The sequence below is a fragment of the Crinia signifera genome, chromosome 1, assembly GCF_055691185.1.
Source record: "Crinia signifera chromosome 1, ASM5569118v1, whole genome shotgun sequence".
Lineage (NCBI taxonomy): Eukaryota > Metazoa > Chordata > Amphibia > Anura > Myobatrachidae > Crinia > Crinia signifera.
In genome coordinates, this window is record NC_139217.1 from 405,690,831 (window position 1) to 405,717,886 (window position 27,056).

The 27,056-nt window shown below is 41.7% G+C and overlaps 1 protein-coding gene across 5 annotated transcripts in view; it reads right to left on the reverse strand.

The window, feature by feature from the left end:
- PAM (peptidylglycine alpha-amidating monooxygenase) overlaps positions 1-27,056 on the reverse strand; it is a 136,993-nt gene that overhangs the window by 95,539 nt on the left and 14,398 nt on the right. For all 5 annotated transcript variants that reach the window (XM_083151725.1, XM_083151724.1, XM_083151723.1 and 2 more), the window contains exon 5: positions 15,482-15,539. In XM_083151725.1, coding sequence (XP_083007851.1) covers positions 15,482-15,539 — 58 coding nt within the window. The remainder of the gene's footprint in view (positions 1-15,481; positions 15,540-27,056) is intronic.

The window sequence follows — 27,056 nt, forward strand, 5'->3', positions numbered from 1 at the left end:
TCGCTCATAGGTTTGCATACTCTAACAATACCGGCTCTTAAGTTGGAGTGGATGGAAACTGAAGTTTCCTTTACAAAACAGTGGTGGACTTGACTTAGTCTGTACGTGATCGTATTGGGTTTAACAGAGTGTTAAATTAACAAAAATATATATGTTAAAACTTGTACAAATGTCTCCCTCATACGTGACAGTGGAAAAGCCTTGGTGCATATGGGATATTGTTCCACAAATATAAAATCTCCCCAAATAAATCCACTCGCAACGCATTTAACATAATAAAAAAAGCATTTCCACTACAACTTTCCACGTTTGTGGTTTGTAAAATAAAGCTTCTAACGTAACATTTTTTTTTTTTCGAAACCAATAAATTCCCCCCCTCATAAAGTGCTATTGTACGGAAACACATAATGCTCTTTGTAAACAATGACTGATACAATACCCAGCAGTCAATGAATAGAAACTATGCTCAGAAGGGAAACAGCTGCTTCTGCTGACACAACAGATATGAAATCTAAATATGGTCTGCTGAATACACCCATAAATATATATATATATATATATATGGGAACCACTGCACTGGACCATAGAATCACCATGATGCGCCAGAAGCCTTTCCCAGCCAATGTGCAGATTTACTGGATATTATACATTCACAAATCTGTAAATTAAAGAATGTACTTCCATATGGCTAAATGCCTTGAGAGAAGTACAATACCTAAACATATTTTAACCCTTTGAGTGCCAACATTGCTATGAGAGATATGAAAAATATCTGCTAAGATTGCCAGGGCCGTAGGCGAGGAATATGAATCACTTTAGTTATTGCTGGCAAAAGTCGCTTAATTAAAGTTTAAGCTGGCCATACATCTGCAGATCGATTGTCAGATCTGGCTGGTTGGATCAAAATCCTGGTAATGGATGAGAGCAAATGACAGTTGACCATTTGCTTTGAAATGCTGGAAAACTACCAAAACTGTCATTCAGATATTACCAGGTTTTTGTTCCAATCAGCCCAATCTGACAATCGATCTTTAGATGTATGGCCGCCTTTAGTTAAATATTAACCCCCAAAAAAACAACCAGTCACTGGGCAGTATTCAATGAGAAAATTCTCCGTGCATGGCGAGCGTTTTATTTCACTCGCCATGCACTCTCCGTGTTTTTGCGGAGATTCTACATGTTTGGAGATTCTCCGTCACGGCACTTTATACACTATTCAATGTATTTAAGACTCGCCGCCACTCGCGGCGAGTCTTAACCCCTGCAGCAGACGAGCGTCCGCGGCAGGGAGCTTTCAGGGAGCCGGAAGCAGCCAGAGAGATTAAAGTCTCCCTGGCTGCTCCAGAGGAATGTAGAGGGGAGGTGGGCTCCCCGGGACCCAGGCAGCACAGGCTGCCCCCCCCTATAGCCAGCGGGGGACCCAGTATTCACTGCACCCGATCGTGCATATTAACGATCGGGTGCAGTGAATATATGAATATCTAATGAGCGGCTCGAGCGCTCCGGCCCCCTGCTGGCTGCACTGTGTAAAAAAAAAAAATATATATATATATATATATATATATATATATATATATATATATATATATATATATATATATATATATATAAAAATTGTTTTAAATTAAATATGTATTCATGTGCTATAAGCACATGAATAAAAATAACATGCCCCTTCACAGAAAAAAAACCTGATTTTTTTACACCAAAATTAAAAAAAAAAACCTTTTAGTTTTAAAATGTTCACATTCCAGCTCTCCATCAAAAGATGGAGAATTTCTACACGGAGAGAGACGGCGAAAATCACTTAGAAAGACGGAGAATATTTCACATTGAATAGGGTGGTTCACTTTTGGAGAGCAAAATGCTCCGTCCAAGGCGAAAAAAGCAAAAATTCTCCATAAAACACGGAGAATTTTTCTCATTGAATACTGCCCACTGTGAGCAAGACTGGCATGTTTAGCAGATATTTTGCACATCTCTCATAGCAACATTATCATTCAATGGGTTAATAGAAACTCTATTAAAAATAGCTTATTTCTTCTAAACCACTGTACAGAGATTGTCTAATTATGTAGTCAAAAATACTAAAGAGGATGAACAGCCAGGGGGCATTGGCATGGGGATGGCCAGTGTTTTCTGGGTGTACACACGGAAATGTGGATGCTCCCAGGAAACCGCTGGGCATCCCCATGTGAACGCAGGTGGGCAGCTGCCTGCTGGGGATGATGACATTACAGAAAGTCAGCCGCCTGCCCCGTTCTCAGACCGGATGCTCGCAAATATGTGTCTAGGCTGACGTCTATTTGCAAACAGCGGGTGCCACAATCATTCAATGGTCAGCCCTTGCAAATTTACGCTGCTTAGTGAGCCAACCACCAGAATCGCCCCTCTGTATGTGATTTGTGTATGTAGCACCAAAGGTATAGTTCAGTCAGATAGACAGAGATATATATATATATATATATATATATATATATATATATCTCTCTATCTATATCTATATCTATATCTATATATATATATATATATATATATATATATATCTATATATATATATATATATATATCTATATATAGATAGATAGACAGATAGATAGATAGATAGAACGCAAAATTGCTTCTATTTGTTATGTATGATTGGATAGTCTAGTTAGTAGCTATCCGAATGGATTATAGACCGTACAATGACACACAATTAATAGGTTTACAATCAATAGATTAACAAGGTCATAAGGTCCACAGTTAATTGGTTGCCATGGAATTAAGTAGATATGGTCAAAGGGTCAACATGCAAATGTGTGGTTTTTCATAATTTTTAGGGTTGGGCTGCCGCAAATGATGGATAAGGTAAGCCAAAGGGGGCCGGTAAAGTTTAGGGTTAAAAGAACACAAAAAACATGTGTCAACCTTTTTTGTGTTGACCATTTGCAAGTCAACTTTTTGAACTCATTAAGCTATTGACTGTATCTAGACCGGGCATGTCCAAACTATGGCCCTCCAGCTGTTGTGAAACTATGAGTCCCATCATCCCTTGCCAAAGTTATGCTATTAGGGAATGCTAAAACTATTGCAAGGCATGCTGGGATGTGTAGTTTCACAGCAGCTGGAGGACCACAGTTTGGACATGCCTGATCTAGACATTGTCGATCTTTTAATACACAGGATTTGGGGGGATGTTATAGCATCTGAGTTCGCCAGAAGTGTGGGTTCCTGCCCAAATTCTTAAGTTTCTTTTTAAGCGGCAATCATTTGCAGGGCATAGTTTTGCCTTGCAAATGATTGATGCTTTAAAAAAAAAAAAAAGAACGGCTTTATGAATGCCAAAACATTCAGTCACTAGTCTAATTAAAACCCGGATTAGAATGACCGTTTGTAAAACACTGTACTAGAGGGCTTAAATTAACACACTAGTACATGTTAAAGAAATGTCTATATATCTTGGAAAAGCTATCCACTGCCCATATAATATTCCATGGTATTTGCAAAATCCTACGCGGTCTTCCAACATTATAGTACAGTACAAGGGCACCTCACACACAGGTTTTAAGATGAAGTTGCACATCTCTGACACAATCAATACTCTGCAGATTTATACATTTCAACAGAAATGATATCTTACCTATCCATTAAAGCGTTGATTTATATTAAAATAATAGCGATAAATAATTAAACACTGCTATAAAACATTGATTCCATCGACATTTCTACAGCACATTAAGTGAAAGTGTGACATAGTGTAATCAGTCACCATCTACAGCAGCAGACATTTGTTTACAGGCCAGTCATGTGAGTGATAGCAATGGCTGTAAATGACAGTTACATTTCCTGGCTGAGTAGCCAGATGTCAGGCTCAATCCTTCTGAGTGTCTCCAAGACACCCTAAAGCCATTTATATTGTTAGGCATAATATAAATACACTGCAAGTATGTGTCACATTTGCAAATCACTGATTTCCTCCTCTATATGCAAAAAATGTAATCGCAGCAAATAACAATTCAGCCTACTGATCATATTCCAAACTGGGAAGAGTTCTAGGTACCTAACCCCTCCTTCCACAAGGTTATGGCCCCCTATCAAATGGCTTGTTTACTTAATGCATACATACTGTACTGTATATTGCAACTTGGTTACTGAAATGGTAATTTAGTACAACATCCTATATGATATTCATAATCCAGGCTGCATGTTCATTTTAAGCCCTGGAAGTACAAACGAAGGCAGGAATGGGAAACCTACGGCCCTCCAGCTGTTGTGGAACTACACATCCCAGCATGCCTTACAACAGTTTTAGCATGGCCACATAGCAAAACTGTAGCATGGCATGCTGGGATGTGTAGCTCCACAACAGCTGGAGGGCCGTAGGTTCCCCATCCCTTAGCTAATGGGATTATCTGTAGTTCATTACTGGAGAGTATAGCTTTCTATTATATCAACAACCCTTGGTTTTTTGGGAAGCAGTGTCATTTTCTCTCGTACATACAGGCCTCCTAAACCATCTAGGGTCAATCAATGAGTGAACACTTTACATTACTGAACAGAATTGAAAAAGCCGCCCTGAGCGCGGTGAAACACGTTTTTGAGGATCCCTGTTTTATCTGAGGCTGAGGACCGTAGTTGCCGCTGACACCTGCAACCTTCCACATTGTTCCTACACCACGGTCCTGCCAGTGCAGGTGTTGGATTGGTGGGTTATCCATACAGCCCAGCTGCACAATCACCCTGCATTGTGAGCACACCGAGAGATCTCACCGCATGAGTGGACGCAGTCGCTGGGACCTGTCTAATCCAGCACACACTCGGTCCGCTGACCGGCGACAGAGCTTGGAGGCAGACAGACGCTGCAAAGCGGCAGCAGACTCCGGACGCACTAAGTGGCTGACCCGCTGGCTAAACATCGCCAGTGACGGACTGATACAACCTACCAAAGCCAGTGAGTACTGCACCTGTGTCTGCTCTCACCCCCCCCCCCTTGTCCTGGACTCTGCTCACCACACGGAGTGCCACAAGTTGCCCTTATTATACCCATATAGGGGCTCACAAGTATAATTATTACACACAACCATACCCATTGTGAGTTATAATCAAACTTCCCTTGCCAACTGCTGGGACATTTTTGCTTACACCTGGGAGTGACAGCAAGTTAGTTTAACATCTGTGCAAATTTTTCTGCGTCCTTCGTGACCACAGTGGTAACCAAGGCCTTCCATACCTAAGCGCTTAGTGTTGTGATAACTTATGTATCCGCATTAATATATTTTAAACCTGCATGCAATTGATTGTTTTATTGTGAACTGTTATTAATTCGTTATTAAATTGTAATTTTGTGTGTGCAAACGGCGCCTAGTGGTTTTGTTCCTTGTTTTGTTCTATTTGAGGGCGGCATCCCTCCACCACAGGGCAGCCATTTGCTCACGGCACATTAGTCAGTCCCTAGCGCTCATATTTTGCTGTTGTTCATTACTGAACAGACCTTATACAGTGGCCTGGTGCTCTCCTGTAAGAGTAAGACCCCATATCGTGCAGAAGGGCCCTTCAGAGAGATATCTTTTTTTTTTTTTTTTTTAAGTGTAGTGTGTGTGTGTATGCTCAATATTGTTAACTATGTGCGGGAGCACACATCGTTAATGACCGTCGTCGGAACATGCAGGTCAATTTTGGCTATGTAGCCAACGACCGAATTTTCAGCGGCCACGGGTGACATCACTGGACGATATAGCCAACAATATTGTTCAACTGTGTCCACGGCTGATATCGATAACTATATCAGCTGCAGAATTGTCTAGTATGCACGGGTTTAAAACACAGCCCCTTCATAGGGCTAAGAGATGCTTATTATGATGCCCGGCTGGCCCTGACACGTACTTATTTTTATAAAAAAATCGGGTCATCTAAAAATATTTTATTAACTGCACAAAAAGTGAAAGTGATGAAAACAATCAACGCAAATAAAATATACAAAAAGTTAGTGATTGTGGAATTCAAATAAATCTGTCACATTCTCCTGGCCGGTATTACTATTGGCAAAGTGGACATCATGGATGAATGACAACAGCTCGAAGTTGATAATTCTTGAAGATACAGTACATGGAATTGAAGTCATGTATAAATTGTATCACCAGGCAGCTTTTGCATATGATGTATTGTATGCCATCCCAGCAAGGGCTGTGGGACCCGATATATCTATAATGCAGCCTTTGTGATCTCTAGCTTGTAATCGCGTCACTATAAGATGTTGAACACATGCGTTTTGACACTTTTCATCCAATTTCTTGGCCCGATGCATCGGAATCAGATGGAAAAGGCTCTAATCGCACCAGAGCATATGCACTATATTTATCGACTTTTTGGTTGCCCTCTCAGGGAGAGCAGCCAGATCAGTGAGGCAGGGCAATCACAGTTTGGGGATGGAGCCATGGATGGGCTGACCTGTTTGGGGGCATTGCTAGATTCCTTTGACCCACAGGCCCCCCGCCAAGGGGCGGTTTGCGGGAGAGGGAGGGCTATGCGGGAGGGTTGCCCCGCTTTCCAGGGGGCTAGGAGAGGATCCGATTTCCGTTACCCTCCCGCCCATTCCGGGAGGGTAGGCAACCCGGATATGCACCTTTAGACGTGTCAGAAGAGCTCTGGATCCAGCTGCTCAGAAACAATTATTTTATATTACAAATTATTACTTTCTGCATCTTTTCATGGTCAGACCACTGACAAGTTTATTGCACTATTTTCATTAAAATATGCTCACTGGCAAAAATCCTAACATTTTTGTTTCATTTTCTTTTCTAAATAAATATTCAGGAGCGTATTTACAGGCGAAAAAGGAACAAAACTAAACAAAACAAAAAAACTCTAAACAGTTGGAGGAACCCTGATTAAATAGTACGTGACTTTTCTTATCTAAAGCAGAAACAGCGCATTCTGAAATAGCAAATGTGAGCTTAAAAAAGCTTCATAAAAAGGGTACAGTATGTGCTTATCAATACTGCTGTCACTAATTTCCATTCAATCTATAGGCTAAATATTAATGCAGGCCACACAAATGAGCTGTGGTCAATGGTTAATAATGTAGTAATACATTAAAGTATAATTGAGCCGTATAGAATGAACTAAATAACATACTGCCAATTAATGTCTAATACACATTTGTCTCAAGAATAATCCTGCTTCAAAGCAATGCTCCCATTTACCAGATAAACTGATGCGGTCAGAGCTTTAATTAAGGTGTTATTGTCACCCAAGTGTCCTTATCCCGATATTCTGAGTCATCACAAGAAATTCTATGTCGGTAATATGCCTTATTAGCATAGCTTCAGCACTCAGGCGAACACATACATGTTGATTATTTTTGACCGTCTACTCAAATTAATGTCAGACCATACCATATACTATTTCCATATTTAATTGGAAGAAAAGATTCACTGCACACAAAAATCAAACTATGTATAAAAAAAAGTGTGTGACTATAAGACATATAAAAATATGGCTCTGTGCAATTATTTGTGCTCATTCTCACTCCTGACTTATCTCAGAAGCTTAAAAGCTATTCCTGTAGCCCTACTGTGTATACAGTGTGAAAGTCACATTGGGAAGAATATTCCTCGGGGAATCATCTGTGTGCCACATGGCGGTCAGACCAGTTTAACTTCTCGATTAAGAGAAAAAAAATAAAATATTTACACATCAAATTGCGGAGGTAACAGAACACCCAGACTTCGCTTCTGGCATTAGCAAACAAAGAGCATACCATCTTCCCAGATTATTATATGTGGTTAGGTGAACTATAGGAACATACAGTGAGACGTTATTTATTCCATTGTTCAAAAAGATTTATAAAAATTGTTCTATTGAAAAAAAAAACCTAATAAAATATCTATGGGTAAAACACAGCTGGAGACTTCACCTTACTGGGACTGGAGAGTGTTGGGCAGGAGGAAGTATGGCTGTGTACACACAGGGGGCGATTATAGCAAATATCACTGGAAATATGGTCGCTGAGCGACCGTATTGCCAGTGATTGGAGTGTGCACCAGCGATAAATCCCGCTCCTCCGACCAGCGACTTCCACTGCCTCTTCTCCTGGCAGTGTGACATTTTCCTCTGCGACCATCTCTGGTCGCAGATGAAAACGGGACACTGAGCAATATGATTGCTGAGCAATATATTGCCAATGATCATATTGCCCCGTGTGTACGCACCTTATGACATGACAAGCAATAACCATTTTCTTTATATCCCAATATCAGCAAATGTGGTTTTCAAACAATGACCAGGTCTCGTCTTGTAATCAGTTTGAGATAAGGAGTAGAATTACATTAGCTACATATCATTCGTACACTGTTTACTATTATTAAGAACTCACTCTCACCTAGCCTCCGTTAATGTGTTTTCAGCTAATAATGTTCGTAAGCTGCATATTCAACTAGGTTCCATAGTTGATCTGGACCACCTCAGCTGTTTTTAAGATTATTATTTTTTTATATTTGTTTATGAACAAACACTCTGTATGAAAACCTTATACTGATCCTGGAGAAGGTTTGTTGATTTAGGCTGTGATCAGCAGACTGGTACATACAGTATATGATTTTATACAGTGCACTTCAACACCAAATGAAAAAACCATAGAGCTGATGCAGTCTTATGTACAGCAATAAGTAAAATAGAACAAAATCCGTAGTACAGCACTTAGAACAATTCAGTAGTTTACCATTGCTCTCTATATTCTAGTTTATTAATCAATCACACACCTCTACAGCAGAGGCAAAGGCAAAAGATAGATTACACCAAGCCTTTACTCTATGGCCCTGCTTCTTTCAGATTGAAGCCCAGAACACCCTAGATGATCCGCAGCACCTCCAGTATTGTTAATGATCTCTGTGGTGGCCACGGTGGACAATATCATTCAGTGACGTCCCAATGACCACGCTGAACATGCAGGTTGTTGGCTACAAAACTGATCTGCATGTTCAGACGACTAGGGGCATGCACACCCCATTTATTTTTATTTTTTTTAGAGATATCACTCAAAGGCCCCTGCTGAGCGATCCCTTTTATAAAATCAAAATCGGGTGTAATGGGCTTAATGTAGGCTACACACCAGATGACCAAGATTGTGGATGATTTCCTTGAAATCGTGCAATGGTCAAACAATCTGTTGGAGCATATGATCTGCTCATGATCTGTACCCAATCCAATGTAGATGACAAAAATTTAGTGCAGCAGGTAAAATCTCTAAAGCAACCAAACAACCAGCGGGGACGCGCATCGAGTCGCATTGAAAACAGGCCTAATTCTGCTAATTTTTTTTACATACAATCAGTCTAAATTGGGCCTGTTTTCAATGCGACTCCGATCTGATGCACATCCCCGCCAGTTGTTTGGTCGCTTTAGAGATTTTACCTGCTGCACTAAAGATTTGTCATCTACTTTGGAATGGGCCCAAATCGTTGTGGTGTGTACCCAGCATAAGTCTTGATGTAGTTTCACTGCCATATGCCCTGTTAGCCCCAGCTCTTGGTTATTCATTTAATAAAGTGTGAGTTTTTAGAAGTGAGAGACTATGGTCCATAGCAACCAGATTCTAGGGCCCGTATTCAATGCGGCTGGCGAGGGGGTTAAATGGCGGGGATCGCAGAAAACAAGCGATACTTGCTGTTTAATCCCCTTGCCGGCCGCTCAACGTATTCAATGTTCCGGGTAAATCGGCTAGCGGCTAATGCTGGGAACTCGCTGCATTTAGCTGCAAGTCTCGCTGTTTTTGCGGCCGCATACACACGATTCATCCTCACTCCAAAAATGGAGTGAGTGGGAAATCGGCGTATGCATGGGGGTCAGCTGAATACTGTCTGGGCGAGCAGTGACAGCGAGCTGGCAGCACAGCGAGCTGTCATCGATCGCCCCCGGAATTGCATTGAATACACCTTTAGCTATTAACCTCTAGGAATTGGATTGGTTGTTATGGGCAGAAAACCAAAAAACAAGACCCGGCGCTATATAATTGGTGTGATATGTTACTAAACAATGATCGATCTGTTTTGAAAAAGCAGAAGGGTCCTATATATATGTATGTGTGTGTGTGTGTGTGTGTGTGTGTGTGTGTGTGTGTGTGTACGAACACACCTATAAGTGCTGGGAATGCTGACTGCAGACCCAGTCACTGAGCCTGCAAAACAAATGTAATTAATACATTATTTTGTTTTTTACGGGCAACCTTCTCCACATCATACAGTATGGAGAAGACCAGCAGATAATGTGAGATTAGAGAAGGAGGGATATTCAGTCTGCACGTGGCCTTGCTCTTTCCTATATAAAGTAAGGGATTTTCAGAAAGCACTTGCTGCTGGTACTCACAGTGAGGGGGGAATCAGAGAATAGAGGAGCAGTTTTTTATTGGTGTAAGTGGATGGAATCTAGATACTGTAGCATTCCTTAAAATGTATCAAGTTGCCCAGCGCAACTTTAGTGACACCTTTGCTACATGCATGGATATAGTGGAGGACATGTATGAAAACAGTTTAACAGTGGACTTTAGAAAGAAGGTGGTGGTCATATTAACATCCAATCATATTTGTTTTTTTTTCTGGAACAGTGTTAAAAACTAAGAGCAAATGTTTGATTGGTCATGAAGCATTGCATTACCTCAATAAGAGCAACATCTGCAAATAAAGTGTGTGTGTGCGTGTGTGTATGTGTGTGTGTGTATAAATACATAAAAGAGAGGCAGGGGGGATCAATTTTGGCAACAATTTTGACTATATAGTAAAAATAAGATAGAATTAGAATAGTAAGATAGCCAAAATTGCACAGTGTTTAGGAGGCTTGCGATACCGATGTGCGGCCCCTCAGCATCGGCATCGCAAGGGAAAATAAACTGTGCAAGCAAGTCTATTTTCACTTTGTCTGTCGAATGTATTTGGCCTAGGGCTAAATAGCAAGATAGTCAAAATCGCAAGTACGGTTAGCCAAAATCACATAGTCAAAATAGTATTAGCTATAGGATAGTGAAATCGGCTCATAGCCTGAATCGCACCATGTGTACACACCTTTATGTGTATTGTGTAGCTTTTTATTTTTTTGCAAAGACACAAAGATTCACTTGTGCATGACCATAAAGGGAAAAGTCAGCATCATAAACCATGAGTGTTTCTGGGAACACTGCAATAAGCTAGTGGGCCTAGCTGGGCAGTGCTTGTTGTACAATATATAATGCATTATGCTGACTGGCATTCCTTGAGTTGTGCCCAGTTTTTTTTTATGCCGCTCTTCTGTATCTCCCAAAGGACAGTCATTAAATGTAGGCAGGTATGCTATGCAGTGTCCTGGTTAATGCAAGAGGTTTAGAAGAAGGAATAGGAATACAGAGAGTTATTTATTGTCAACACTTTACACACAAACAATATAGAGTACATGATACATAGATATAGATAATAGTAGTAGTCCCCTGTAAATATCTGTTCTGTTCCTCATTATAGTTGTATGTCTCAGGACAACATAGTGTGAGGAAGAAAACACAATATACAGTATAATCATGTAATTTGTACAAATGATTATACAATGTAGTTTATATGGTGTCATTTCCAGAGATAAATCCCAGTCTCCAACTAATTCTAACACCTGGGCCTAGATCACCTGGATGAAGCAATATCCGGTTGGAGGTACTGGAAATGGTCAAATACGGTGGCAATGAGAATATTGTTGAAAGCTTCATTCATCTAGATATTGTACACATAGGTTAATAGTTTTGATATAGGAACACATGATAAGGATTTGTGGGGAATTATGATTGGTGGTCAATTGAACATGGTGTGTATGTATAGAAGTATTAAAGATCCAGCACTATTTTCAATCTTTTTAATGTTATACACTTCATAAAATAAATTGTATAATCATTCGCACAATACATATACAGAACATCTTGGGAAACATAACACAGATTTACAGGGGAGTAGTATTTTCGGTACTTGTGTACAATCACGACTCCCACGATGGGCATCGTATACGGAAAAAGCGCATCGCATGCGATCTGATGCGATGCCATTTTTCACTGAAATTATGCAGTGAACAACCACAGTGTTTATTTTTTGAGTAAAACAAGAAGCTACAGTAGCTATATTGCAGCAAAAACATAAAGCATAAAAGGGACTACTCCAATGCCAAGTATCAAAGATGTTCCAGATTTTTGTGCATTAAAATAAATGTATATAATTGCCTCTCTGCATAACTGCAGGAAACGTCATTAGATGTCCCTAAAGGTGGCCATACACTATTGCAACTTCTCGCAGCACAGTAGAGTCGGCCGTCCTAGGCAGTAGGATCACATGCGGTCCTTTTGCATGTGATCTATTGCATGCGATCCCAACAAGTGCTGCCGGAGGCTGTCTAATCCGACAGATCCTACATGCCACACTTGCAATGTACGGGCTCCGATCTGATGCGCATAGGACAGTGCACCGGATTGGATCCAAAACATGCGATTTAACTAATTTCTGGGCCCGGTCCATCGGAATCAAGCCAAATCGTGCTAGTGTGGCCACTTTTACTCCTAGTGAATTAATGTTAAGTATCAATCACTCCACACCAAAATGGCAGACTCCATTGTTTGTAGGAGACCAGTGTACTGTAGCATTGACATGCAAAATCTGGACTCCTTCATATAAAACACATCTTAGCAACAGGTAGATATATATTCAGGCTACCAGGGAAACATGGAAGCCCTAAGTTCACATAAACATGAATAAAACATGAACTTGCTTTGGAGAGAATTATGTTATGCAGCAGCAGCTTCGAAACACCCTCAAGAATTTCCGGTTTCAGAGCTAACTATCACCATAGCAACACTGGTGCCATGGTCTCTGGAGAAACCATTCTTATAAGTCTCCTAGGTCCTTTGCATAGAACACTTATGATGTCTGCTTAAACACAACACAAATGGCAAAATACTTGTTTTAATAAAAAATAAAATGTATCCCCCACAGCAATGTCTATGTGCCAGATGTACCATACTGCTGTAGCCAATAAAGCAAATGGTGTAGGCTTTCTTGAAAAATTCGGTCATTCTGCCTGGTCATATTCTTGCATCACATTGCAGACTTCGCAGTGTGCAATACACCATTCCAAACACTCAAGCTGCATACACATTAGATGATGCAAACGATGCAATGTCATTACGAATTCCCTTGGAATGTCTGGAACTCCCTGACAAACTATATATATTGTATACACACTGATACCCCTTTCACGTGGCACAAATGACCTGAGTTGTTCCCGGGTTGGGGTGTGGTGGGAAAGGGCCTTCTGAAATTACCCGCATCCAGCAAACCGGGATTCCGACACGGGTTAAAAGTATATAGTCTATGGCCACATCCAGGAGTATAGCTGTCGTACACAATATCCTCAGATTGAGCTGCATGGACAGACAACTAAGAATGCAGCTAACGACTCACAGGAGCGCGCATCGTTAACTATAAACTGTAGTGCATAAAGACTAGACGATATGCATGAAAATGTCCTTACGAATCGTCATTATTGTGCATCTCATTTAAAATATCATCTAATGTGTACACTGCTTAACTGCACAGCGGTGAAAGAACTGACACAGCAAAGACAAAAACACTGAAATAATTGTTTTTCATTGTAAAATAATACATTTGGATTATTTTTCTTTAATAAATTGAGCTAGGGAACATAGGTGGTTATTTTGGTTCACTCTTTCTGACTAATTCCTTCTTAGATGGACAAAACCATGTGCACGGCAGGTGGGGGAGATGTTACTTGTGCAGAGAGAATTCGATTTGGGTGGGGTTTTACTTCAAAGTGAGATCTATATTGCAGTGTAAAAATAAAGCAGTCCATATATTCCCTGCACAGAAACAAAATAACTCAGCCAAATCTAATTCTCTCTGTACCTTTTATATCTGTCCCCCTGCAATGCACATGGTTTTGTCCATCTAAGAAGGAATTGTTTAGAAAGAGTGAACCAAAATAACTCCCATAATGAGAGCACTGAACGGCACCAGAATCTAATGGCTGTATCAGAACGCTGAGTATAGCCTGGAATTACAGAGTGCCCTATTGAAAATTTGGTTAAAAGCGATCAGTTATTTTATCATCAAAGGCTAAGCAGTGCAGGGGCACAAGTCAATGGGAGGGGGAGTGGCCTGGCAAATAACACTGAACAACATTATGAGGATGAGTGGGCTAATGATGGAATATGAGGGGTTAATGATTGGATGGAGGGATGGAGATAAAGAGATAGATTGAGGATTAGGTAGCTGGATAGAGAGCTATAGAGCGATACAAAGCAATATATAGAGAGCGATGGATAAACGTTTTGTGATATTCTGGAGAATACAAAGTGTAATTGATATACCTAGTCAATGCGATTATAACCCACAGTATTCCCTTCTGAGAGCCAACTTACTCCAGACACCTCAGCAGGAGAGCTAGAAGATACTGGTCCAGATGCACGAAGCTTCAAAAGTGATCAAATGGAGAGTGATAAACAACCAACCAATCAGCTCCTACCTGACATTTTTTTAAACACAGTTTGTGACATGAAGTTAGGAGCCACTTTATCACTTTTGAAGCTTAGTGCATCTGGCCCATAGAGAGTTAGAACAATATGGTCGTAGCCAACCTGCTTTCCAAGTCTCAGACACACTACACTCGCTCACAGGGTGGCTCTTCACAATACACCAAAGCTTTCCTGCTGGGAAAGAGCACATGAAAGAGAACAACGGACTAAAAGGGCTTTTCCAGGGCAAACAGGGTCAGGAGGGAACCGGTTCTTTTTTTGTAGAACTAAAGAGCGCATAAGGCACCCGGGACTTTATACAGATAACATTTCCAATGTTCTATACAGAAAAGAACAGAAATGAGAGCATTCGGTGACATGTCTACTTTACAAGTACAGCTTGTCTCACTTATTATCCATCAACCCACATTTTGCTTCTTACCATAAAGTTTATGACAAACAGATGGAGAAATGAATGTCGTATTCTTCTAGTTTTACAACAACTTCTCTTCATGGAGTAATAATCGTCACTTAAAATGCCAGTGTGTACATACTCTAAAGCCAAATATGACACTTTGAACTTTACACAAGATCTGGTCATCAGTACATTAGACCCCGCTCTCGCCTCCACAAACACTATGAATGCACTAAAATTAGGAAAATAAGAAGTCTGTTTAGTGGTGCGGAATTAAACAGCTAGCAAGTGACAGTAAGCTAATATATTACAAATGGAAGTGGCTGAAAAGGTTTCCCATAGGCATCTGTATTCAGGTCCCCTGCCTCGATTACTCATACAGCCCCCAAGATAATGTTTGTCTTCTTGACTTTAAGTAGCTTTTTCCTGGTTTGTTTCTGCATTATGTGCGATAAATGTCAGTTTAGGTCTATTTGACAGAAGCTAAAAGCTCGTTATTTATGAAGAAAACAGATGAATAATGCTGACAAATTATGACTTTTTTTCCATATAATACATACCTACATAAGCCTCATTATCCTCCGGCAGTCGGTAGGACTTGCAGAGATAGGTGTCAGACTGAAAAATAAATGGATTTTTTCTTAGAAGCATATAAGCATCCATTTGGGTTCTTCTCATTTAAAATACAGGCAAGATCATTAGAAAGTGACAGTTTCATTTCGAATGTTGACAGGAAAGCGCATTTCTTGATGCATCATCATATGAATGACATAGCAAACCAAAATACCATAACATTAAGTAACTACAATCTGTTATTATGTTGTGGCCATTAATTACAGGTTAGAAAGCAGTTCCTGAGGTAAAATAACTCCTTGCACGGATACACCAAATACCGTCTACCTTAGGAACTTGCAATGTGTTTCCTATTGTGTTGGGAATGGTAATTAGGATAGCCATACCGCATAGGGGGAACGTCATACCACATATTAATAATAAACTTCCAGCACCTTCTCTCTATGTAACACATTCATTCACCAACCCTCCATGTAGCACCAAATGACTTCTCCCCACTGCTTCCATGTAAAAAATACTGTATACCCCTCTGCTCAAAACTAAGCAATACTATGGTTAGTGGGCTCCCATACAGCAAGACTATCAACTATTCTCACTTGTAAGATTCAAACAGACTGGCAGCTAATCACACTGAAGCTCATTAACTCTGATCCATTGCCATACCTCACTGATGATGTCATATATCGCTGCAGGGGGGGGGGGGGAGCGGGGGGAGGCACCACAACAAGAGCCGCAAAACAAATATGGACTTTTCTGGGCAGACTCTATGCATCTTCCTACAGAGTATGTAAACAAAGCCTTCCCTGCCTCATGATGGCCACAGGTTGTGCTATAGTGAAATTGACGGTCAGCGATCTTTGTGAATTGTGTCCGCAATCTAATTTCTTGTAGCTTGCCTTATATTAAGACGCCCAGACTCTAGCCACACTACCTATGCCAGACCCATCATTAGGCTGTGCCCCAGGCGAAGGCACTGTTATAGTAGGATTACAAATACATAAGGCTGCGTACATATACTCATGTTTACAACGCCCTTTTAGTGCAAGTGAAAAGGAACTGCCTTGTGCTTATAGGCATCTAATGTGCATGTGCCACTGTGATGAATTAGCGCAGCCGTAAACCCGCATCTGTGACAAAACAGGAAGAGACATTGCTCAAACCAAATGCTTCTGTTATCGGATATTGCTTCAACAATGTCCTACCATAGAGATATACTAGGGCCGACATACATCATAAATAGAATAAGTAATAAAGTGCAAGACAAATTACCGTATTTTTCGCACCATAAAGACGCACCCCCAAAAAAGTGTGTGTGTGGGGGGAAGTGTGTGCGTCTTATGGAGCGAATACTGCAAAAGAAAAGTGCAAAAAACTCCTGGATGCTGCTGCACCAGCATCTCAGGAGCTGCAGCAGAGCCTGTTCCCCCCCCCCCCCTCCACTGGTACTTGTCAGCAGCTTACAGAGGTCCAGGCAGCGGGGATCATGCAGTGTGCTGTGGGGTTTGTTTGGCGAATGGGATATCATTGGCGGGGTCCCTGAGGCAGAAGGGAACTAATAACACTACTAGTTTCCATCTGCCGCAGGGACCCCACGATGATATCCCATTCGCTGAACGGACCCCACAGCATACTGCATGATCCCCGCTGCGTGGACCTCTGTAAGCTGCTGACAAGTTCCAAAGTTTTCTAATTGAACATTTCCATCTCTATTTACAAAATAACATTATTTTTTTTTTTTTGCCCAGCATTTTTAGGAGAAATTAGATCTTCTTGCTATTTCCAAAACTGCAGTGAAAATGCTGATTTCACCAAGTATTCTTAGTGCATCTGTTGCAATTTGGAACTATTTATGAGGAAAAAAATAAAAAATGCCATCCTTTTCCCTAAATATATATATCACCATTTCTATATGGCATTACAGAGAGGAGAGAGCAGAGAAGACCAATATCGCCTAATGCTTTCTCCCGCTCTGGCTTCCACATCTTCATTTGGCTACAGAACATGTGGAGATCTATCCTTTGCTATTTTGATTGCATTTCCAGGTGCATATTACCGCCGGTTAAGTGCATGATAAGTGGCGAGATGCATCACACCCACCATGGTACATCATGCCCTACAAAATACAATAACGAGAATGTTTTCTGCATTCTAATAATCCAAAAACATTTTCATTTACCATGCATCAAGGGAAAGATAATGGAATGAGGTTACCTACACTTTAGGTCACCTTCATAAAGCATCCAATCCACACATGTCATTATAGTCTACAAGATTGCCTGTTATAATTTTTCTTGTTTACTTGATAACTGTAAGCCATGATGCTTTTCCAAATCACGGCACATGATTACCATTCTACTCAGTAAAACCCCATTTGTCAACTGCTTAATGTATTTTTCCACAATCCCAAGAAAGTCTGCTCTACTGAAGACTTGGATCTGCATGTGCACATGCTTCATATAGTTGTTAGAACATGTGCCACACTAGACATAGCAGCCACAGTTCAGTTCCTATATACAGTACTAGAACAGATTCATTTTAATATGATTTTTTTTTTAGCCCACAAAAAAAAAAAAAAAAATCATTGCCTCCTTAAGGTTCATTTATTATTAATTACTTAATTATTTAGGAGATAAACTAGATATAGACTGCACCACGGCAACCATACATTTCCTTTTATTGCTTAACACATTATATATAGAGGATATCTGAATTACTAATTTGTTGTAGTGGTCCAGCGCACTCTTTAGATTAATGATGTGAGGAATAGACTTATGCGGGGTACAGACCAGGACGACCCGCTCTGATGACTGTGCGGTTTCTTCCGACCCGCTCACGATGACTGCGCATCGGATCGGTATCGGTCCACACCAGGACAGAAAAGGGCATAATCACCACACAATCTACATCCAAACGGTCGGAATTGGATCTAGATTGATGGGATCGGACCCTTGTCGTCCTGGTGTGTACCCAGAATTACTGTGTACAGTATATATGAAAAGAAGCCTTTAGGAATTAAAGAGAATATAGCATTACTGCCCACATACATATATCATTATACACAGAAATAACTTTGGGGCATATTTATTAAGCTTGGTAGAGTGATAAAGTGCCTGGTACTTTATCACCGGCCAATCAGAGTTTGCGAACCATAAAACCCTGTATCCAGTAATATAAACTACAGTAAGGTGTAATGTTGATGTCACCGCTTTATTACCTCTGCACTGCATTGTTTGCATATTGGTTTTGGAGAGTGAAAGTAGTATTTCTAGCAAAAAAAAATATGCTTCTTTAAGTCGCCTGCGGTATTCACAGTAGTGTTTTCAAAGAAATATTCATGAGACTATAGGGAATTCATGGCCAATAAGGGCTCAATCACATGCTGTGTTCCATATGGAGACAATAATGAAATCACTGGTGAAATAGCAGGGGATCCATTCATCGCTATACTGCACCATTTATGCAGTGACTGATGTGGCGTGGACATTGCCATGAGATGTCTTAGTCACCAATAACCCACATACATTACTGCCATCCATGAGAACAGCAGAGGTGCTGTAGCGCGGAGATCAATAGACTTCTATTTGGTTATATTTCCCCCGGGGGGTTCTAAAGTCGCACTTCTCAGCTTGTGAAATCTCATGTGGACGACTGTCCCAAATGTATAAACAATAAAATGCCTTGGGTGAGCCATAGCTAATTTTTTTATTTTTTTAAGTGTAATAGCCGTGTCTGAGAATAATTTAAAGTGCTAGGTAAAATGTTGGAGGTTTATAAAGTTTAATAACAGTATCGGCAGATGAAAGGTTACATTGCTGGAATTTGCGTACACTTTTTATATTATTTTGAAATCAGGCTTCTGAACAAACCCTTTTAAAGGGTCATACACAAAGGGCGATGCGTGCTTAGCGATTCCGGCTATGCAATTTGCCTTGAACTTCCCGGTGTCTAGATCGCCCCACACACACACATAGTGAGGCGAGCTAAGAGATCTGTGCTACCCGTTATTTGTATGCACGTCCTAGGCGATCTAACTAGATTTTGCTTACATGTGCTAAAGATCTGTGCTGCTGATGGCGAAGGCAGGACCGTGCATCGACATTGCCTGTACACACGGAGTGATTTCTTCTTAGTTTCTAAGTGATCTAGACAGGTAGCTTCGAAAATAGGCAAAAATTGCCCTTAACTGTGCTCGCTATTTATCTTCTGAAATAGTGACAACAGTTTGGGGATAACCCTGATCTAGGTAAAAATCAGGTAAAAAGCAAAATCAATAATCAGGTTACAAATCAAACTGAATGAATATTCAGTGTAGGTCTGGGGTCAAAGGGAACGTGTTGGTTATAACTGGTCAGCTTAACACGTGGAATGGACGTTACCCATCTTAGTACAGTTGCAATAGCTAGACTAGCATTAGTAATGTCTGTTTCCTTAATGTGGTCATATCCACATATCATTCATTAAAGATCTGTGGTAAAGCAGAAATATTCACTCTGCAGAGATTAGGATGGAGGGGGCAGGTGCATTAGAGAGCAGTGGTCTGCTTTCTGTTGACATTAATTGGATGCAATGGTGGTGTTCTCTATACATCATCATTACCTGTATATAAACTATAATCCTGTATATGCAGACTGAACTCAGATATTGCTATGCATCTAATGAGGAAACATAACATTGACCTATAACCGGATCAACTTCAGAAAGTATTGTCCGCCAGCTTAATTAACAAGTAAGGGATAAGCGCTGATAATTTTTTTTTTTATTATTAATAAACAAGTCTACCTATGGATTAGATGAAGATTTTAATAAAGGTTGATTACTACGCTAGAATACTGTGTGGATTGTTAGTCAATAGACATTATTTTGAATTGCAAATTGGTAACTACTATAATACATGGACACCCCCATATCGGGCAGCAGAAGAATGCATAGTGCATGCTGTGCTGAGGCTGCGGAGTCTCTGCCTGACACTGTACATACATGTGTGTGTGTGTTTGGGGGGGATTTATGTGTAAGCCCCCAAGCTGTCGCCAAGGCTTCTCTGTATATTGGGGGTCCCTAGTGCCATATCTAGGTGCAGGGTGCGGCACCCCAAAAAAGCAGCGTTAGTGTTGTAGACTGGTTACTAATGCCATTCAGTGAGCTGGGGGAAACCATGGCTCGTGACTTACTCAGTATTTCCCTTCCTTTCCATGCATCTGAAAAAGGTATTACTAACCTATTTGAGCACCTACCACTATCTATATGTCTGGAGCTAATTATGTCACAATTCTGTGAGGAACGCTGGAAAATGTGCACTGTTAGGGGTCCTTGAGGAAAAAGTTTGGGAACAACTGGTATAGATGATACTGGAATTATCTCTATTATTTATCAGTCTTTATAGGGTTCTATTTGTAGTGAGAACACGAAGGAAAGAATTCAATTTCCAGAGCTTTAAAGCACGTGGCTATTCAAATCCAGCCCCCCTTTTCAGCCCAGGTTAACAGGCTATAACACACATGGCAGTATTCAATGAGAATACTCAGCATGTGCAGCGAATCCGGTTTAGGATTCGCTGCACAGTCGCCGTGTTCATTCGCTGCCAGCCCTCCCTGTCACCGTATTCAATGCCGCAGAAGCTCGCTGCCCCCGACGGCGATTCTTAACCCCTGCGGCATTGGATGGCGGCAGGCAGGGAGATGGAAGCCTCCCTGCCTGCGCCAGACACTGTGGGGCAGAAGCAGGGCTCCCGGGGACACACACATCAGAAGCTGCCCGCCGGGAAAGCTAGCAGGGGACACGGGTAGGGAGCCACTTGCACTGCTCCTGCATATGTAATGAGTGGGAGCAGTGAATATATGAATATCCAATGAGCGTCTCTCAGCCCCCTGCTGGCTGTAATGTGTACAAATTTTTTTTTGCTGTAAGCACATGAATAAAAATAGCGTGCCCCTTCACATAATAAAATTCCTGATTTTTTTACACCAAATTAAAAAAATAAAACCCTTATTTTAAAAGTTCACATTCCAGTTCACCATAAAACTGCAAATCACATTGAAAAACCCATTGAAAAACCACAGCGAATTGCGGTGACTATTAGACGGCGAATTGTCCGTCATTCACTGTTCACCGTCAGCGAATATTGCACGTTAAATAGGGTGAATCACATTTTCAGTAAAAAGATTCACCTTAGAGCATGAAAATAGCACACATTTACCGTAGAACATGGCAAATCAGCCTCATTGAATACTGCCCACAGAATCTGTGAAAAGTCAATGGATTCGGTGTGTTAACAGGATTGTGTCCCCCATTCATATCCTAGTTATTGGAGACTTTTTTTGGTACTTGTGTACTAGCACGGCACCCACGATAATTAGTCGCCTGACTTTTTATCGCATCGCATGCCATACACCCGATGGCATGCGATGCGATTGACCCATATACGATATTAAATTGTATAAGCACACTAATGGGTGCTTACAATGCTTAAATGCACCCCCGCACCACCCCCCAAGTTTAAACGTGAACCCGAAGCGTGGCAAACGCAGCGAGCCCGCTAGGGGCGGCGGTACGCGTCCTACGACCTTTTCATACCCCCACTATCCACATCAGCGTGGAGTTGATTTTATAAAGTGTGGCGAGCGCAGCGAGCCCGGATATCTGTGAAGCCCGCGAGGGGACGCGGCACACTTTATAAAATCAACTCCACGCCGACGTGGATAGTGGGGGTATGAAAAGGTCCTAGGACACGTACCTCCGCCCCTCGCAGGCTCGCTGCGCTCGCCACGCTTCGGGTTCATGTTTATACTTGGGGGGGTGGCGTGGGGGTGCATTTAAGCATTGTAAGCACCCATTAGGGTGCTTATACAATTTATAATCGCATCCCATTGCATTGTATGCCATATACAATGGCATACAATTTTAAAATTGTATGCCATTGTAGAACATCGGCCGATATCGCATCGTATGCGCTATGGTCTGCGATGCGATGGGCGCCGTGCTAGTATACAAGTACCCTTTTTTTTTGCATCTGTTTAGACAAGCAAAATAAATCCTTGATCAGTGCTGCCGACTGTCTCCCTTTTTGGCTAACTGAATCACCCCAGTGTACCAATAAGCCCACAGTAAGTTACCATGGCTAATTTAATTGAATGCCCCTATAAATGGGCATTGTATAGAGGTTATGTTCAGTTTTTCACATTCTATTGTTTAATAAAAGGCTTTCTGTATTGTAGAGGTCAGCTAAAGGTGTTATGTATTCCAGTTTCTATTAAAAGGCACTCTGTATTGCAGGGTCCAATAAAAGGTCCTCAGTATTGCAGGAGTGTCTCTCTGTATTGAATACTGGAAAGATTATGCTGGTATGTGTTTTAGACTATGGCTATTGGACAATTTTTTCATATATTGGCTGTATAATCCACATATACATTAGACTAGCTACACCTGCATGGTTTGTTCCACGTTTCCAATTATGTACGCTAGTAGATAAGCATGAACTAAGCATGGAGGCAAATCTGCTGACCAACTTCCCAGTGCAGTACTTCTTATTCTGTATAATATTAATAAATGCAATTCTCACATCTATTCTTATTATACTGTATGCTTTATAATTACAAAAAATAATGAAAACCCCTAAAACAATGAGAATATAGTAACCATCTCATTGTAAGTGCTATGGAGGGTATTCAATCCCTGCCGCCATTTCCGACGGGGAAAAAAGCGGCTGCCGCCTATTCAATGCTGTCGTGCCGATAACTGCTATTAGTTGTCGCGATCATGGCCGAATCTCGACAATCCGCGGCTGTTTACGCGGACACGCCCCCTTTTTGCCAATCTGCAGGCGGGACATTGAATTCTGCCTGGCGATATGCTGTTGAACAAAATGAAAACGGGCTAGGGTCACGGCTGTCGGGACGGGTTGACCCCGGATTTAATACCCCCCTATAACTTCAAGGTCGTCTGAGACAATTCTGTGCATGTCACATTCAGAAGTACAGATTCAGGCAAGTGTATATGTTATATCCAGATGTAACCAAGCTCATCTATCTTGCACCAATCACCACATGCAACTCCCGTGGTGATTGGCACGATTTTGTCACCATGCGCGTGCATCTAATGCACACTCGCGGCTCAATAGAAACACGTTGATAGCGCAGAGTGTTGATTCCAAGCCACGGTTGCAAGCAGTGGTGATCTGGGATAGATAAGCACGGCTACATATGTAATGTAAAATACTGCATGGATGCTAGATGCTGTCAGATGACCTTTCAAATGCCAGTCATTTACCAGAGAGAAAACATAAAACCTGCAGGAAAGCCATAGGGAATGGCCGCAACAGGATATGTTTAAAGATACAAAACATCTTGTTGGGTTTCAGAGTGAGTTTTGCAGCAACAATACAAGACGAATACAAAATGACAGCCTTTCACGTGGGCTATATTTGATGGCAACAGCAAAATACTAATCACAATAAAATATGTGAATAATCCACTCGGTATAAACACATAGTTTAGAAAAGAAATGAAATAACTAGGAAGACAGAAAAAATAACAATCAGCCAGGAAATAAAATACCACATAAAATAAGAACCATCAACATTTTGTCATGATTTAACATTCCATGAAACTAGTGATTTATTAGCGTGTACGGTTTCTTAGTCACACATTCTTCCACATCAAACAATTGCGGCAAAGCAGAATGAAACGGAGACTTGATGTTGCCTTTCATTTCTAAAATGCCAGCAAATCCTAAAACATATGTGTTTTCCCAATATAGATTTGTACAAGAGAAAAAGAAAATCATTTAGTACAGTTATTAGAAGTAGAGGAAGTTGTCTAGGGGCTGCCGGACTGCCGTCCCCCCAGTAAAATCGGGTGCCGGACGACAGCCCGACGGTCAGTAACCCGACTGCCGGTGCTCCGACAGGGGCTATTCTCCCTTGTGGGGGTCAACGAGTCCCATAGAGGGAGAACAGAACCTGTGGCGAGCGAAGCGAGGCACCAAGCCCACAAGGGGTTTCTTTGCGCTCACATCCCTGTCGGAGCAGCGTCAGTTGGGATTCCGACATTGGGATACTGACCATCATACCTCACCCAGTAAAATCAGCCAACTCCAATAGCAGGGACTTTCCATGGGAGGAATAATCAGCTGATAAAATACAAAATTCCCAAGTATCCCTGGTGCTGCCAATCCAGGTTGAGATTAGCAGAATTTTTTTTTTTTTTATTGTATATGTTATTAAATGTATTTTTATTTGAATCAGAATACGAGTTGCACCATAGTTGCATATTCGATATTGAATTATTACGAAAATTGTCCAATAGATTATAGCGGTGTACGCCCATCTTCCTTTTTATATTGAGATTAGCAGAAACTGCTTCCAATGCAAGCCATTCCCATATATTTCTGTGTCTCCTGCCCAGTTTCCAGAAGCTCCAGCCAAAAGTAGTCCATAGAAGATAGTGTTTGTGAAGATATTGATGTTCTGCCAGTGTTTGTGTGCATCTGCAGTAGATATGGCAGGCACTACAGCACACGCAGTGTTGCTCATCAGTATGGGAAGTAGCCAACAAACATAGGTTCTTAGGAAGGGCTATTCGAGTCTAGGCTTCACAGATTCACTGTTTTGTCCACTATGCTCCTCCACATACAGCAAGCTGTCTGCTTGACCAGTCATCTAGACATTGAAAATGCAGACAAGAGACCTGCTATACTAGTGTGACAAGGGGATCAGTATGGAATCCAGACGGTCAAAATACAGACGCCGGAATCCCAACCGCTGCAATGCCGACAAGGGGGGGGGGGGGCATGGATCCCTCCCCTTGCAGGCCCGGTTCCACGCTACGCTTGGCACACTATTTTATTCTCCCACTATGGGTGTCATGGACACCCATAGAGGGACAAAGTGCCGGCATTGTGGCGGTTGGGATTCCGGCGTTGGTATTTCGACCACCGGGATTCTGACCGCATCCCATGACAAGCACATGGAGTCAGGTCTCTGGGGTTTTGTGAACATGAATTAGGACTGACAGATGATCTATACCTCAAACCCTCATGTACCAGGGTTTGGGGAATGGAACTGTCTGATACAGAATGTCCCAAATGAAGGAACAATGGGCCTCATTCAGGCCTTTTAGCAAGGCTGCAATATTTGCAGATGGACAAAACCATGTGCACTGCAGGTGGGGCAGATGTAACATTTGCAGAGAGAGTAAGATTTGGAGGAGTTATATTGTTTATGTGAAGGGTAACTACTGGCTGCTTTATTTTTTACACTGGAATTTAGATTTTAGTGTGAACTTTCCTCACCCAAATCTTACTCTCTCTGTCAGGGCCAACCCTAGCCTACTTTGGTGAGCAAACAGATTTTAACGCCCCTCACTGCGGATTTTGTGCGTGGAGTTTCAATGTGGGTGGAGTATCAATTGATATGTACAATAGGGAACCGTGCGTGCCAAAATTTTAGGGCGCGGCCACATAATAGTAGCAATTCACATTACATCACACAGTAGTTCCCCTTAGACACACTGCGCCAGCTAGAGCCCTTCAGACACACTGCGCCATTATACATTGTGCCACACACACCATAATGCCCATTACACATTGTCGCTTACGGACATTTCTAGGGGTTTCTTGCTCAATGCCAAGGGGGTTTACATGCCCCTTTCCACAGGGTTTATGTGCCCACTGACACAGGGGAGTGAGATGCTGCCGCTCGTGGTAACAGGGCCAGCTGCTAGCCAGGCAGAGTTGAAAACTGTGACAGCTGGGCAGAAAGAGTTGGGCTGCCCAGCTCTATTCAGAACAGGTCCGCGACTATTTGAAATCTCACACGGATCTCGCGGTCCATCAGGCAGAGGCAGTGCACAGTAAGGCGCCATAGTAATCTAAGCCCACAGTTATTGCTCCCAGTTGAAACATCATCACAACCCCCAGCCCACAGTTATTGCTCCAAGTTTCCTAATTCCATAAGACGCATAGACTTCAACATAGTGACTACCACAAACCCTAGAGCGCAAGCCCCCCCCCCCCCCCCATTTCTTTGATGCCATAGTAATCTGGCTGCAATGAAGAAGACACTGTGAGCATGTTGGATAAATGTAGTAAGATCAACAGGCAGGGTCAGTGTTCTTATTAGCACCTGGAGCTAGTCATATTAAACCCCCCACACCCCACTTGCACGTTGGGTGACCTTAGCCCATACGCACTGGGTGACTTTCAGCTGAGTCAGCAATGAGCGGTGATGCGCACTCCCACATCTGACTCGGTCGCTCATTTGCGGATATTACAGCAGATGAGCGAGGGAGTGGATGGCTTTCCATACCAGGACCCATCCAACCTGGGGAAAATTGCGAAAACGGGCGAAAAACGTTCAGTGTGTATGCAATGAGCGTTTTTCAGCCCAGCTATTTCCCCATAATCGTTAATAATACACACTGGGCAAAAACCGCACACAGTGCGTATGGACCACCATTTTACCTAAAAAGGCAGACCTTTCATTTAATGCAACAAAATAGAAGAATAGGGGCAAAATGAGATAATGCCTTGGACCGCTTCGGTGAAATATATTCCTTGAATGAAGGGTGC